General features: G+C 40.4%; 1 protein-coding gene across 2 annotated transcripts in view; it reads left to right on the forward strand.

Moving 5' to 3' along the window:
• Window positions 1-16,808, forward strand: part of CRYBG1 (crystallin beta-gamma domain containing 1) — a 90,662-nt gene that overhangs the window by 15,050 nt on the left and 58,804 nt on the right. For both annotated transcript variants that reach the window (XR_014524715.1, XM_083497619.1), the window contains exon 2: window positions 15,911-16,049. Coding sequence is in view for 1 of the 2 variants with exons in the window: in XM_083497619.1 (XP_083353745.1) it covers window positions 15,911-16,049 (139 nt within the window). In the remaining variant the exon portion in view is untranslated. The remainder of the gene's footprint in view (window positions 1-15,910; window positions 16,050-16,808) is intronic.

The following is a 16,808-nucleotide window of genomic DNA, read 5'->3' on the forward strand; positions in this document are numbered from 1 at the left end:
TTCTGAGCAAACCTTTCTCCCTTTCTCATAATACTAGAACCTGCGATCCTCCAATGAAGCTGAAGGGTCGGAGAATCAACCCAGGCAAAATTAAGTACTTCGTCAAAGCACATAATTTAGCTATAGAAAGTTTGCTTTTGTAGGTAAAGTGTTTGCTTTCCTTGGTAAAGCATTGATGTCAGAAGATCAGGGCTAGGGCTCTTCTTCTTCTTCTTCTTCTTCATCATCATCTTCTTTTTCTCCACCCATCTGGCTGGGTTTTCCCAGCCACTCTGGGCAGCTTCCAGTACACATAAAAACATAATAAAACATCAAACTTAAAAAACTTCCTGATACAGGGCTGCTTTCAGATGTCTTCTAAAAGTTGTGTAGTTTATGTCCTTGACATCTGATGGGAGGGTGTTCCACAGGGAGGGCACCACTGCTGAGAAGGCCCTCTGCCTGCTTCCCTGTAACTTTACTTCTCACAGTGAGGGAGCCACCAGAAGGCCCTCAAAACTGGATCTCTGTGTCTGGGCTGAACAATGGGGTGAAGACACTCCTTCAGGTATACTGGGCTGAGGCTGTTTAGGGCTTTAAAGGTCAGCACCAACACTTTGAATTGTGCTTGAAAATGTACTGGGAGCCAGTGTAGATCCTTTAGGGCCAGTGTTATATGGTTCCTGTGACTTCTCCCAGTCACCAGTCTAGCTGTGGCATTCTGGATTAGTTGTAGTTTCTGAGTCACCCTCAAAGGTAGCCCCACGTAGAGTGCATTGCAGTAGTACAAGCAGGAAATAAACAGAGCATGCACCACTCTGACAAGACAGTGCACGGGCAGGTAGGATCTCAGCTGGCATACCAGATGGAGCCGGTAGACAGTTGCCCTGGACATGGAATTGACCTGCACCTTCATGGACAACTGTGAGTCCAAAATGGCTCCCAGGCTGTGCACCTGGTCCTTCAGGGGCACAGTTACCTGCTGTCTCTTGATGTCAAGAAAGACTGTAAGATGCAGCAGAAGTTGGAATACCAATGCAATGAGTTCTGATGCCATGCAAAATAATTATTTGTAACTGAGTAAACAAATTACTTAATTTCAGACAGTGGTGTTATAGTTGCTGTTTGAATGAGAATTAATATGTTTGTGTGCAGGCAGAGGAGTCAGCTGGGAAATCTGACTGCTAGAAACTGCAGTGATGGAAAGTAGCATGTCTTTCCAGTACTTGGTGTGTGGCCTTCTGTCAGATTTTCCCCAAATGTATGCACATTGCATGAGAGCAAGAAGCAGAGAGCTCTCAGCTGCTTCACGTGCATGAACTGTAATCTGATGGGTGGAGGAACTACTTTGAAAGGCGTGTTTAACCTAACCATGTTTTCAGTCATTTCAGTTACTACACTGGATGCATTTTAAATAAAAGCACACATTCTACTCATGTAAAAACGCCAGACAGGCCCTACAAATAATCCAGAGATGTATTTTAAATAAAAGGACACATTCTACTCATGTAAAAACATGCTGATTCCCAGACCGTCTGTGGGCCGGATTGAGAAGGCGATTGGGCCGCATCCTGCCCCGGGCCTTAGGTTGCCTACCCCTGGACCATTAGCATGATCAGAACTAGAAATCTGAAGTCAGGAGCTGGAGCTGGAGTATGGAAAGACCTATGTGAATCATTATGTTAAAAAACATGCACTGCACTGTTTGATCAGCCTGGGGCAAATTTCTGCCTGAAGTGACCATGCATCATATATAGCAGCTCATGTTTACACAAGGACAAATTACAACATTTGTTGTAAATGATCTAAGATTTGAAAAATTAAGTTGTCTGCCTCAGAGCATTCAATGTACAGTATCACTCCATTCTTAATTTTCATAATTCTTTTTGTCTGTTGAAGCAAAAAGAAAAAAGTGGAATTTTAAAAAATGTTTGTTAAGGTCCCCAAGCTGATGCATAACAATCTGATTTTTTAAATTAAAAAATTACATCTGATTCATAAGTGCTTGTGTTCCTGTAGGATTTCTTAATGTTAAATCCTTCTTTCTTGTCTCACACTTATCTCTTCTGACATTGAACTTGCAAAAACAACTGTTTGTTTTTTCAAATCAAGCTGAATTGACCCTAGTTTATTATATATAACTATTCAGATTTTACTAACTCAGTCTGAATTCCTGATAATCAGGTGATAGGACTTCATAGGTGCTTAACGCTTTACTTCTGAAGTGCTGGTGATCAGCGGGACATCAACACACAGTGCCAGAGTCGTGTGTGATGCTTTGGTCAGGCATTTGGAGCTCTGCATCACCTGACATTACTGTGACACAGGGCAAAACTAGGCTTTCTTTCACTTGGGTCAAAGTCCCAGTTTGGCAACCCCCCATGCACATTTGTGTGTATAAAGAGAGAGGGAGGGAGGCTGGGAGCCTCAATGTCACCCCTCTGGAGGTATAACCTGGGGCAAAAAAACTGGTTAGACCCCTCCCCGGCTCTGCTCTGACTTCAAGTGATTGATAGTATGTTTGTGCTTCTAGGGCAAATAGGATATTTACCAGGGAGAAGAATTTAAATTGGGAAAAGGGAAAAGCCTCCCTTCCCCAGTGCCACAACCCAGATCCAGTTTAGCTACCTGTCGCTACTTTTCAACTTTAAGAAGAAACATAGGAAATCTGATTACACTATCTCTCTCTCTCTCTCTCTCTTTCAGTTCATCTTTATTGGATTCTTTTAGCATACATTCACAAAATCACATTACTGCATAACATTTTGAATTTTCCTGTCATTAAACAAGTGATTCTAAAGCATAATAAGGAAAACAAAGGTGTATTCTTAATCATTTGATTAATTTATATTTATATGGGGTGTGAAACCTATATTTTAACTTGTAGTGTTGAATTGAGCAGGTGTACCAGATTTCATTTTGATAACCCAAAAAGATGCTACAAAAATGTGGTTCGGTCTATCTATTTTGCATTCCTCAAAGTCTTCATTTTTGTCACTCAGTAATGTAAGGAATAAACCGCATGGCTTCTCATCAGATTTTAGATGCCTTATTCTGGAAATATGTTGTTGTGCTTAATTCTTGGGTTGTGTAATGTATTGGCCCACTGGGCTTGCCATAGGTGAATCTTCCTGAGTCACCTCTCAGGCAGCTTGCTTTTTGTTTCAGTTTTGCATTACAAGTATCAGCATGCCTCAAGGGGTTTTCCTTCATATACCATGTTGCGTAAAAGTTTACCTTTTAAAAAAACATGTTTGCTGTGTGGCCATGTCGTCATGATATTGTTCAACGTGTGTGTGTACTTGCTTCATCTTAAGGCTCATCAGATTCCACTGGGTAAAGAACCAGATGGGCTTCTGATATTTCTTACAATGCTATTTCATTGTCTTTTACACCCTGACTCTCTTTATAAACCTTTATTACTTGAGATCATAGTTACCTTTGTACATCACCCAGCATAATGTCTAATGGACCCAAGCTTGTAACCCTGAGGCAGTGAAGAAATGCAAATCAAACCATAGCTACCAATAATCTCACACTTTATTTCCTTTTATGTTACATCTTTATGACTACCTAAGCTGTCTATGTTTTAATTGTTTTTCTTTCATGTTTTTTTCTGAAAGCTTTCTAAACCTTTTTTTAAAAACATCACTATAGAGTAAGGCTTAAAAGTTGTAAAAAAAAACAACCCAAAGATTTAGAAAGCTCCTTGCTCCATAGAGAATTTTTTTCACTAAGTAGAATGATGTTTACAAATTCAGGTTTTACACAAGTAAAACTTGTGCATTACATTACTTGGCAGGACATTATGCTGAAAAACTTTGGCAGTAGTCCACTGCTGGCCTTTTCCATGCCTTTATGGAGAACAAACCTGATTATCCACTGACATTTCTTGGAACATTAATCTTCTTTTGCTTTCCAGCTGTAATTCTTGTAAGTATTGTTCCCTAAATGTATCAGTTTACCAGATGCTGACAGAAATTAAGGAAGAACATTAATTTCATGTCTTGCTTATACATGCCTGGGAGAATCTGTCTGGCACTGCTGTTGCAAGTTGAAAGCTAGAAGGTTGGGTAGATCCCGACGATCAAACAAAGCACTTCCTGTGTTCTCTCTCCCTTATTGTTATGTTGCTGAAGTTGGTTACTCATTCTCAGATCCTTATTTGCTTGAAGATTCACTACACAAAGGAAAGTCAATATGTTCCTGAACTCTACAGTTTCTTTTCCCCTGAACCTCTATATTAGCATGTCCGGAGGACTCTCCCCTTTGACGCCAACAATTTTATTCAAAAGTATCATGGTTGTGCAACACTCATAAACATGTGATGACATCTAAAGACAATAAATAATAAAGACCTGACCATCCCAAAATATGCTTTGGGCCACCACATACAGCCCCACATCTGGAAGAGTGTTTTGTAGGAGATTCCCTTTTTGTATGAGATTCCCTACCCAGCCGAGAGCTTCCTCCAGGTGCAAGTCACCAAGTGCATCTATGCATACCAAAATAGCCAAAATATGTAGAAAAACATAAAGGTGCCTACCCCCAAGATATGTTTTGGGCTACAATAAGTTGTGCACCCCACATATGGGAGAGTGTCAGCCACAAGATGTTGGATGCTATCTGGCCCAGTGCATCTTCTGGGCACAAGGCACCATCACATGTCCCAATGTACACCAACAAAAGCAAAAATAACTAGGGTGAGAAATGAGAAAAATGCTTAAATTTTGCAGATTAGAATGGATGAAACAGTGCCATCTTGCTTCCAACTAATGCAAACATTTACAGTGGTACCTCAGGTTAAGTACTTAATTCGTTCTGGAGGTCTGTACTTAACCTGAAACTGTTCTTAACCTGAAGCACAACTTTAGCTAATGGGGCCTCCTGCTGCTGCCGCGCCGCCGGAGCATGATTTCTGTTCTCATCCTGAAGCAAAGTTCTTAACCTGAAGCACTATTTCAGGGTTAGCGGAGTCTGTAACCTGAAGTGTATGAAACCCGAGGTACCACTGTATAAGAGTACATTTGGGTGATATTTAATAGCAAAATCAATTGAATCCACTAGTTGGGATACTGCCAGGGAGACATCATCCAGCAAGGCCCCACGTCGATTCCGGACGATCCATCGATCTCCCGTAGACACACAGTATAATTCAATTAGCGACACGAGCCCCAGAAATAGCTTCCCACATTCCAGAGCTCTTGCACGCTCTATCAGCAGATAATGCACAGCGAAAGATGCATGCAGGAGAGCATTATTTACAATGTTATTCAGCGTAGGTCAGAACAAAGAAAACATGACTGCCTGCTTCGGTGTCTCAGGCACACAGAGAGAAACGAAAGCAAAGACAAAACATAAACTTCCTGTGAACAGGAAATACGCAGACTCTGTGACTCACAAAGCCTGCTCCCTTTTAAGGTGGAACGGAAATCATAGAATCATAGAATCATAGAGTTGGAAGAGACCACAAGGGCCATCGATCTATCCTAACAATTTCCACATTTGGCTGCTCATCCTCTGTGTAGTCTTGAGATGTAATTTATGAATCTTTCTACCTAGTCAGATGCACATGCTCTCTCTGCATTGGGAGTTTTGCAGTCTGACTTTTGTAGGGAAAGATGTGGCAGTTTGTCGTTGAGCATAACAAAAAGTGTCGCCAAACAAATGTGACATTGGATGAATGCTAAGAAAAATTAGTTTATGAGGCTTGCTTTGTGAAAAATACATCATGTACTCAGAATATTTATAAAACTTTCGTATTTGAATATTTTAATATAGTGTACGAAATATGACATATATAAACTGTAACAAATATTTTCATTTTTGTATGGTTTTTATTGTACCATAATTGTTGTAAACCACTTTTATATTATTTATGAAACTGCAATAACCAAACATTTTAATAAAATAAAAGGAAAATACTATAAAATGTTATCTAATTGCTCTCATAGTTGATAAGATCAAACTGCAGATTGGATGCTGACAAGCCATGTTTAATGATTCAAAACCTATGGAATGTATAAAGTGGGTTATAATAGTCAAATATTAATATAATTGTATCCTTCTGACTGTGCCTTTTTTCCTTTGGTTATACTTCTATAAAATTAATGAATAATTTGATGGTAACTTCCTTTCTTGAGATCAAAGAAAGGTTTGAAGAGCAAATATTGTAAAAAAAAAAGTTATTTGTATCATTTTAACCTTAATATATACCTTCAGCAGATATTTGTTAAAAGCACTATGTGTGTACTAACATAACTTGTCCTGGCAATGTAATTTACATGACTACTCCAAAGATCATTTCAAATGCTTCTGTCTGACTCTCTGGCATGAATGGAGTGGGGGTTTTTAACTATACTAAACATTTATTTTGTAATATGCTATATGTTTTTGGAAGATGTACAATTGTTATTGTTGCATACGCCTTCCATTCACAGATACTCATTAATTCACAAGTTTCTGATCCTTTTGCATTACTGTTTTCTTTTGGGTAAGGCTGGTTTCATGCCAAAGCTGACTTTCACTATGGTTATGGAATTAGAATTGAGAATGTGTTGGTTGGTATCAAACCATTCATTTGACTTTCTTACAAAACCACTGTATACTATATTTTTCCATGTATAAGAGGATGCTTTTTGCTTTAAAAATATAGGCAAAAATTGGGTGTCGTCTTATACATGGATAGTGAATGCAGAGGGGGACAATTAAGGCAGCAGCAAGCAGGAGATTGGCAGCAGCAATTGGACGGCTGATGGGTGGCTGTGGCAAGGCGCGCAGGCGATTGGCGGCTGTGGCAAGGTGTGCGATCGGCAGTGGCTGTGGCAAGCGGTCAGCAGTGGCAGGCAGGCAGGTGAACTATTGGCGGAAGTGACCTCCCCCACCCCCAACAAAAGCTTAACAACTTAATTTCTTAATTTTGGGTTAAAAAATAGAGGTCGTCTTATACATGGGGGCTTCTTATACACAGAAAAATACGGTAATTTGTCTTATTGGGTAATCATTGTTCCAGGAAACAAATTTATGGGAAGAGCAATCCGTATTCCCGAAATCCTGATTTGTCTGCAGTCAGTTTATATCAGAAGCTTGCTCAGCAACTGTGACTTTTTAACAGTATCTGTCTATTTTCTCTCATGAATACTTACATTGTTTTCAGAACATTCCCCCACTCCTCCACTTACGTCTTTAATATTATATCAACATTGAAAGTTGTCTGGCCAAATGCAATTTGTGAAAATAATTGGAAGACCCAATAAATTATAGACTGTGGCAAGATGTTAAATAATGCTAATGAACTTAATATTGTACATGGTTGAAGTAGATCAAATAGTGAAAAGCTCTACTAACATTCTACTAGAAGGTACCTTTGCAAGAATAGTCTTGATGTAAAAAGATCTTTAGATAAATCAGTCAACAGAATCATATCTGGCTAAATACATACATACATACTCCGGCAGCCCTCCTAAGAGTGGAAGTAGGATTACCTTCTGTGTCTGCCAGGGCCCACTTAAGATTCCTGCATTTTTTCACCAATCTCACAGATGCCCCGAACACCTTATTGGCTAAACAAGCCTTTGTATCACTACAAAATAATACTACTTGGCGTAAAAACCTACTAGATATCCTATCCAGGTACAATCTACCTGAGTTTAATACTCTCAAATTGTGGAGCCCTGATAAAGTTTGGGAATGGATCTTTGAAAAAGACGCCTTTTTGGACTCCACAAAGATAAAAAACTCTGGGTTTTCCTACTGGTTTCCCCGAGTAAAAGCGGTCAAAATCTGTGCCAACTACTTGGTGGAGATCACTGATCCCACCCTTTCACTATGGCACGGTTTCAAACATTGCCAACTGCATATCTGACCGGTAGATTCACAAAAACCCCAGTAGAACATCGTTTATGTCCTTGCCTTATGAAAACTAAAGAGGATCTTACACATTACCTCCTCTATTGCCCCATCTACTCAGGCTTTAGAGACGCATTGCTGCAAATTATACCCAACTCTATAACCAATCCTGAAGATAGAGTAAAATTTTTGTTAGTTGATGCAAACCCACGTATTACCCATGTGGTAGCGGTTTTTGTGATGAAGGCCATGAAAGCCAGGGAAAGATTTATGGATGACAATGTAAAGACCCCTTCATCGTCTGTTTAACTTGTTGCTTGTTTTCCCTCTCTTTCTATTTTGTGGGATGAAGGTTTTGTTGGCATAGTATCTAATGAATTTTAATATTTTTAACTATTGTCGTGTTGATGTTTGTGTACAGGCATGGTCCTCACAATAAACGGATTTGTTGTTGTTGTACATACAAGTTATTCCAGGAGCAGACAATAAAAAACCTCTGATTAGTTATACTGAAAATCTAATGACAGTATTGAATTATTCTGTAAGGAATCAGCCTTATTGCAAGGGGAGATAGTAGTATATCCCCCCCTTTTTTTAATGGAATCCTTATCTTCCTGATAAGGATTAGATGTGTGCACCTTCACTAGACTAGTACAGTGAGAGAATCACTAATCCTCTGAGGAAATTTTTTAACATTTTCTTAGTCTTTAAGTTATCAAAATATTCATTAAATGATTCAGGAATGGCAAATAAATTGTGTAACTCAAGACATAAGAATGAGGGCTGCCATACATTAAAAAAGCAGCTCAACAATTTGGGGGGGGGGGTCTTCCTAAAAAAGCTCAACAATTGAAATATGGCAAGCCTACAAGAAGCCCTCATTACAATTGCACAACCATGTTTTTTGCAGCACTCAGTACTCTCACATTAATTGCTTTTGTCCCCCCAGAGACAAAAATCTGAGGGTTTAAGAAATTGTGATAACCCTGCAGCAGAATCTCTAACCAAGTGAACAAAACATGCTGTTTATGTTTGCTTTCATTGCCAGCCAAGGCCCTTTATCACTTTGTGGTGATTATAAGCATCAACTTTGCTTTGGAAACAGATGGCTCTGCCACCCAGTGGTCAAACTTTGTCTACACATTATTGAAGGAAAATACAATATTTTTCAATGTTATCTGCCCCCAAATGTGCTTTTGGCTCTGGCAGATTTTGGTACCTTTGTCTCAAACAGCTGGATAATCAAGCAGCTTGAAGGATCTTCAGAAATAAAGAAACACAGGAAATTTGAGGCCATTTCATGATGCAAACAAGTAATTAAAAATGCTGCTGCTGAAATTGCCTTCCATAAAAGTTCCAAGGCAATGTATAAAATTAAAAGTGGCTAAAACACAGTTAAAAAACAATTACAAAAATAATGGAAAATGAGTGTAAAAGCAATAAAAAATGCACATCTACAGATCCCGCCTCCAAGAAATGCATCGCCTACTGTTGCCTCCGCAGTGGCATTGTAGCACATTCCTTGGAGGCGAAATTTGCCTCTTTCTAAGCAGTGCCCCCCCCCAATGATACCACCTCAGGGGTGTGGCTTTTTGGCAAATAGCAGCCACTGCTGGTCTCCTACCCCTCTTGTTCCTGATGTTCATCTTTACTCCTTGTTGCACGGGACAGGGACATTTTGTGGTTCTTCTCAGTTGCTAAAATGGCTTGGTCTGGCTCTGGCAAGAGGGCTCTAGAATTGTAGAGTTGGTAAGGTACCTTCAAGGGTCATCTAGTCCAACCCCTGCAATGTCGGGCATAGCTAAATCTAGATTATTATTTTCTGGGCAGCCGCCTTCACCTGAAATTACCGTAATTCATAAAGTTTTCATATCAAACAATGCAGTGGCGTAGCGTGGGTTGTCAGCACCCGGGGCAAGGCAAGTAATTTGCGCCCCCTAACCCGTGGATTTGCGCCCCCTAACCCTAACCCCCAGATGTTGCGCCCGGTGCGGCCGGCCCCCCTGCACCCCCCACGCTACGCCACTGAAACAATGATAGCACCTTCAGTTTTAAAGAGCCTGCTGCAGTCTGATCATCTCTTAAAAATTGGTAGAATATTGCACTGGAGAGTGCAGAAGGGGCTGCAGGGGCTGAGTATGGCTTTAATGAATAGATGTTTATAATATGTGTGTACAAAAATGTTGCAATTTGAGTTCTGTGTTACTATAATTTTAAAAGAAGAACTAAACTATGAGGACCGTGCACAACAAATACAAATGTACTTTCATTGCATAGAAACAGATAATGCAGAATAGTCATTTTTATTAGTGACATTCAAAATATTCAGCTGAATCCCAAATCAAGATCTGAAGTGGGACCATCTTGGATAAATTCAGGGCTTTTGTGAGCTGAAGCAGGAACAGACAATGTGCTCAAGGCATTAAGGCATTAAAAAATACTGCAAGCAGTGGGCTCCTCCACACAACTTTACCATGTGTTTGAGGCTTTTTGAGTTCAATATTACTGGTTAGTGTTCCCATGATATAGTCCTCAACCAGAACCCATTTCACTTTTTAAAAAATAGTGAACTAGCTGGGAGTGCTGTGTCCTGGCAGCCCTTAAGTAGGCAGTTTTAAGGCTGCCCCTGAAAAACCCTACCTGAATGAAAAAAAAATTGACTAGTTGCTAATATTCCTATCTGGGGTAAGGTGAGTGAAGAAACAGCTGGTGTAGAGTCTGCATCAAGACACTAGCAGGAGCACCAGATTGACTCTGCTGGTGTACCCACACAGCCCTGAGCTCACTGCCATGTGGCCCTGCCCCTTCATTTCCCAGGTAATTGCAACAATGCTGCTATTGGTAGTGTAGTTCTATGGCACCACCCTGTGGCTACTCCTGCTCAAGTAGGTAACTCCAGGATATCTTTGATTACTCCAGTTATATGAATCCCAATACTCTATTACTATCTTCCTGTTATTTGGGGAAGACCTTTTCATTAATATGTTCAACCCTGCAATTGATGTGGTTTTATGTTCCTGTTTTGTTTTATTTTTCCACTGTATTTATTATTATTATTATTAAAGCACCCTGAAAATATTATTTGAAGCACTGGAATATAATAAAATAGGTAAGGTATAACCCAATAAAGAATTGCTGTTCCAAATATTATTTGTGAAAAAGCATAGTAATATGACCAAAACAATACTAGACACGAGGAAGAGTTCAGTCGGTAGAGAATGGGACTCTTAATCTCAGGGTCATGAGCCCCACATTGGATGAAAGATTCCTGCATTGCAGGAATCCAACTCTACTATTCAATGACAAATTTAGATTGAGTGAGTGTAGTTGCAAGTAGCTCTTTAATATACCTCCAATAATATGAAATGTGCTTCTCTAATGAGATTGAATTCTATTGCTCTTATCTCAAGTCAACATAAGATACTCCAGCTCACTTTTACCTTTACAAAATGTGCACATGCAAATTTAGGTAGAGTTTTGTGTGATTCAAAAATATACATACAGTACTGCATTTTGAATATTGGTTTAGCCAGGACTTTTTTTCAGCTGGAACTCACCAGAGCTCAGTTCTGGCACCTCTCAGGTGGGCACCATTGCCATTATAAGAGAAGTGAGGCATTCATGGTGAGTTCTGGCACTTCTTTTTCTAGAAAAATAGCACCGAGTTTAGCATTTTTCAAAAGCTTTTTATACTGCAGTACTGATTCATACAATAACTTGATAAATATAATCAGTCCACTAGGTGGCAGGGTTTCATACAAAGTTGTAATATTTCCTACTTGCTCTTATTTGTTTCTATATGTATTACTATCCTGAAATTTCATATCACAATGAAAATGGTGTTTTCAGGCTTCATAGATCTGCAGCCAAATACTCTTCCTCATGCATGCCTTTTTCATCCTTGTTTCAGAGGCAGTTCACAGCCCTGATTGGCTGCTGCTTCAATGCCTCTGACATTGTGTTGTTCTTGCTAGCAACATGGTGTTAGCTAAGTGGGAGCCGTACAGTCAGCATCCTGACACCACTACTCCATGCAGCCAATCCAGCTGACTACATGCTGGCATTAGAAAGCCAGTTCTTAGAACTTTTGTCTTCATCCAGACAATATGTTGGGTAGGAAGGCAGTTTCCAAATAGTATTCATCTCCCAGACCCCAGGGTTTCCTAGAGAGGTACAATTTTTAGACGAGAGGGATGCCCACACCTTGACTTTGCTATATCTCTAAATCTATCGACATATCTCCTTACTATACTGTGTGGTTACATTCAAAACAATATGTATCAGTTTTGCCTTACATCTTTTGTTAGTCTTTCTAGTGTGCTCCTCTGCTGTCAGAAGTTGCTCTGCATTTTTCTATGTTCTCAGACCCATGTAAAAAACCCATGTCAAGCCAAACACTTTTGTTACCCAGTATCGGATATTTACCTGGGTTGATGGGCAATTAATTAATTAGCTTCTCAATCAATTAAATATGACTAAAAAGTTTGTTTTTCTTAGTATTTAATTATAAAAATCCTCAAAACAGCTTACAGATAATCAACAAAAGCAAGATGGCTAAAAGCAAAAAAGCAGTAACATCAGAACAGTATGATTAAAACAACAGATATAAATCACAGATAAAATGGAGGGAGGTGTCAGCCAATTCTGCGCAACTTGGAGTTGATTAAGAAAAGACACCCAGACAGAGTTATGCATGAGCCAGAGACAGTTCCCAAGAATCCATGTACACAAACCTGCCAGGAGCTTCTAAACTGGTTGGAGAAACAGCTGCTTCACTTCTGAAGACAAGTAGGAAACCAGGCATTCCACCAGAGGGCACTCAAGTGTGAGCATCTCCAGGAATATTACACCCATAGGCCAACCGTGAATGAGATGACACCTTTTATTGCCTCGAATCAAGGCAGCCTAAGCCAACTCCAAATAAAACTGGTGCCCAGGGCTCTTCCTTGCCATGCCTGCTGTCCCTGGGAAACGCGACAAAAGCCTTTATCTGGGGCTACAACATTTAGGTGCAGTTACATACCTTTGTGGAAGTACATGCTATTGAACTCAATGAGACTTACCTCTGAAAAGATGTGTAGGGTTGAACTTGTAATAGGATTGAACTGTTAGTCTGTTTTCATTTATATAAAGATAATGTCTGATTAAAAATGCCTTTTGTAATGCAAGTACGTATAAAACTGAGCATGTAAGAGAACTGTGTAAGAAGGAATGAGAGATACTTATTTTAGCATGGTGTGTGTATGCTTTACAGTACATAATCTTTTTTTTAAATTATTCTTTTCTTTAGAAGCATTATTTTTTCTCACTTGCAAATTTAGGTACTACTAAAACTAGTTTTGTTAATTGACTAAGATTCAGTGCTTTTGTTCTGGGGGGATGCAGGGGTACGCATACCCCTAAACATTTTGTGAGTCTAAGTTTGGCCTCATTGAGGAGCAGTATTTAAATACAGTGGTGCCTCGCAAGACGAAATTAATTCGTTCCGCAAGTTTTTTCTTCTTGCGGGTTTTTCGTCTTGCGAAGCACGGTTTCCCATAGGAATGCATTGAAAATCAATTAATGCGTTCCTAGGGAAACCGCTTGCCAGGCTGGCGGTGCGGAGAAGGGCTTTTCTCCGCACCGCAAGCCTTCAGCACAGGTACGGGAACAGAGGGGAAGGGGCGCAGCGCTTTCCCTCTGTTCCCGGGGCTTGCGTGGGAGGAGGGTTTTTCCTCCCCACCGCCAACATTCAGAACAGCATTCTGAATGTTGGCGGTGGGAAGGAAAACCCTCCTCCCACCCCAAGTCTTCAGGAAAGCCATCCGATGCCGGGCGGCGGGAGAAGGCTTTCCCCCTCCCCCTCCCGGCATCGGAGCTTCGTCCCGATGCCGCGCGGCGGGGGGAGAAGTTCCCCCTCCGCCGCCCAGCATCGGGGCTTCCTCCCGATGCCGCGCGGCGGGGGGAGAAGTTCCCCCTCCACCACCCAGCATCGGGGCTTCCTCCCGATGCCGCGCGGCGGGGGGGAGACGTTCCCCCTCCGCCGCCCGGCACCGGGGCTTCGTCCCGATGCCGCGCGGCGGCGGGAGGCTTTCCCCCTCCGCCGCCCGGCATCTGGGCTTCGTCCCGATGCCGCGCGGCGGGAGGACGCTTTCCCCCTCCGCCGCCGGGCATCGGAGCTTCGTTCCGAAGCCGGCGGCGGGAGGAGGTCCGAGGACAGTGGGGAAGACGCGCTGCGCTTCCCCGCTGTCCCTGAGATTTCCCTATGGGCTGTCGTCTTGCGAAGCAAGCCCATAGGGAAATTCGTTTTGCGAAGCGCCTCCAAAACGGAAAACCCTTTCGTCTAGCGGGTTTTCCGTCTTGCGAGGCGTTCGTCTTGCGGGGTACCACTGTATGAGTAGGAAAACGAGAGTACCCCTAAACATTTTTTTAGGGAAAAAAGCACAGCTAAGATTTATTTAATTGTAGGATTAATTTTGAACCTAGTATTCTAAATGTAAGAAGGTCTGGTGGAACTCCCCACAAGAGGAATTCCATAACATAGATGCCACCAGTAAGAAAACTTGCATTCATTGAAGGATGTAGTCTTGGCACAAAGGAAGAATATTTTATTTATAACAAACAAATATTACATTAGGCATTAGAAAATGCCCACCAGAAAGCTTATGTCCTCAGGTGATTCAGGGCTTGGTCTTTAGAGCTTTCGTGTAAGACCTGGAATGGACTGATCCGGACCCTGGTGAACTGGAACATACATAAAGCAGGGATATTGTGCCAGTAGCTACCAATCTGGTCTTTCTAAATGATGGAATCCAGAGCAGAACTTCACTTGAAATTTGAGCAAACTGAGAAAGTGCCTCATACAGAAAAAGGTATTCTTTCCCAGACTTTAAGGTTACCCAGTTAAAAAGTGGCACTATTAATTGTGTGTAGAATCCAACTGGTAAGTACAAATCTTTTAACACTTCTAGGAAATTTGTTGGCTAGGGCATTTTGCCTGCTGCATTTTGGATCTGTTAAGAGTTCCAAACATACTTCCAGGCAGCTCCAAGTGGCATTCAGAGATAGAGCTGGGTGTTGAAATTTAGGGCAATAGCACTCTCTCTATGTTGCCACCTAACAGCAGATATTCAGTTTTATATTTCTTCTGAATAGGGAAGTCACCTTTAGTAGTCATAGCTAATATCCATCGACAGACCTATCTTCCACGAAACCCATTTTATATCACCTAAACAAATGACCATGGCATCTTGTCGCAGTTAATTCCATTAACAAAATTATATGTGAAGAATAGCCTTTTTCATCTGTCTTAATTTTTACTGCTAATAAATGGTTTTTGGACAGCATGTGCTCTGCGTGTTCTAATGGGAGGGATTGGGGAAGGGGTTGTTGCTTTGTTCTTGTTCTTCTTTTTCTTATGTCTTTTGTGTTTTTTGCCTTGTATTCTGTGCTGTGAACCACCCTGAGATCTACGGATGAAGGGTGGTATACAAATGTTAATAATAATAATGTTGATCTCCTATTGCCAGGCCAGCATGTGTTGATAGATGAGAGCTGTTCTTCTGTATTATGTTTCATAATCTTTGAAAACTTTCTACTGTGTTTTTATGACCTAATAATCAGAGATGCAGGTGCTCCTGAGGGAATAATTGCATGGTTATTCAAAGGAAGAGAGAGCAATTGGCACCACCCCTGAACTGCTGTAGCACTTTATAGTTTTTGCTATGTCCCAAATAGCAAAAGCTATAAATATTCAAGGCCTAAAATAAATCTAGGCAAAAATGAAAAATGCCTTTCAAAACTGGCCATATTTCACCTTCAACAAAACAGCCGTAATTTAAGAATAAAGAGAAATGTGAGACTTTTCTTGATGCCTTCTTGGCCGGAAGTCAGGATGATAGACTCATAAACCAGATCCAATCATTATTAATTTAAAAGTTAGGTACAAAGCTGTTTTTATGTCATTTTTGGATACAGCCACGCAATATTTGTCACATGTAAAGACTTTAATCACAATTATCTTTAATACAGCTTCCATTTAACATCCTACTACAATGTTTCTGGTCAATTTAATTAAAGGGCAAAAATATTATGTGTTTTTCAGAGATTTTGACATGCCAGATACACAATTTGCTGCTCAGGCCAATCAGCTGCCTCCACTACCCTCAAAAGAGACACAGTTTGCTTATGGTATTCCAATGGATTCAGTAACTACATCTACGTTGCCAGCATCATTTAAAAAGGTAAGGAGGAACTAAAAGTATGAAGAGTGACATTGTTTTTACTTTTTTTAAGAAGTTAATTTTGAAAAATACCATACATAGAAATTTCTTAGGGAAGGTAAAAAATAAGTATAAAATTACTGGGGGAAATTTGATGACAAACAATGAAGCTAGATCTCTTTTTTCCATTTGGGTCCATGAAATATGTACAAAGTACAAAGATAAATTATATAAGAGTATAATGACATTGAGCTACACGTGCATTTATCCATAGATGGGATCAATAGGAATTATAAAAACAAATAAATTCCTTGTGTTCCCAATTTTCTCCACAAGTAAATGCTTTTGATAGGCTGACATGAGGGAACTGAAATATTATCAATATTCTATATCAATGCTTATTCCAGTTTAGACCCACTGAAGCCAGTGAACTGAATTGGCTTAAACTGGCGTCCTTTGGCTTAGCAGGAGGTTTGAATGTACTGTACAAATTCATTTAATTCCTCCACTTAGGTTATTCATCTTATTTATATTAGTATTATATAATGCCAGCAACTTAGCGTAGAGGGAGGGTGCTTATTACTTCTGTTGTAGTGTGAGAACTATGCTTAAGTGATTACCTTATAGACAAGGTTGTGCAATACCTTACTTGTCATAACTTACTTTAAAGGCGTCTGGCTTGGTGAATAGCCTAATTTTCTCATAAACAATAGTAAATCATAGGCTATAAGCTGATGAAAACTGGCCAGTTTGCTTTTCTGCTGAAAGACAAGAATGTAA

The sequence above is a fragment of the Podarcis liolepis genome (genome assembly GCF_965112155.1).
Source record: "Podarcis liolepis genome assembly, chromosome: 3".
NCBI classification, from domain to species: Eukaryota; Metazoa; Chordata; class Lepidosauria; order Squamata; family Lacertidae; genus Podarcis; species Podarcis liolepis.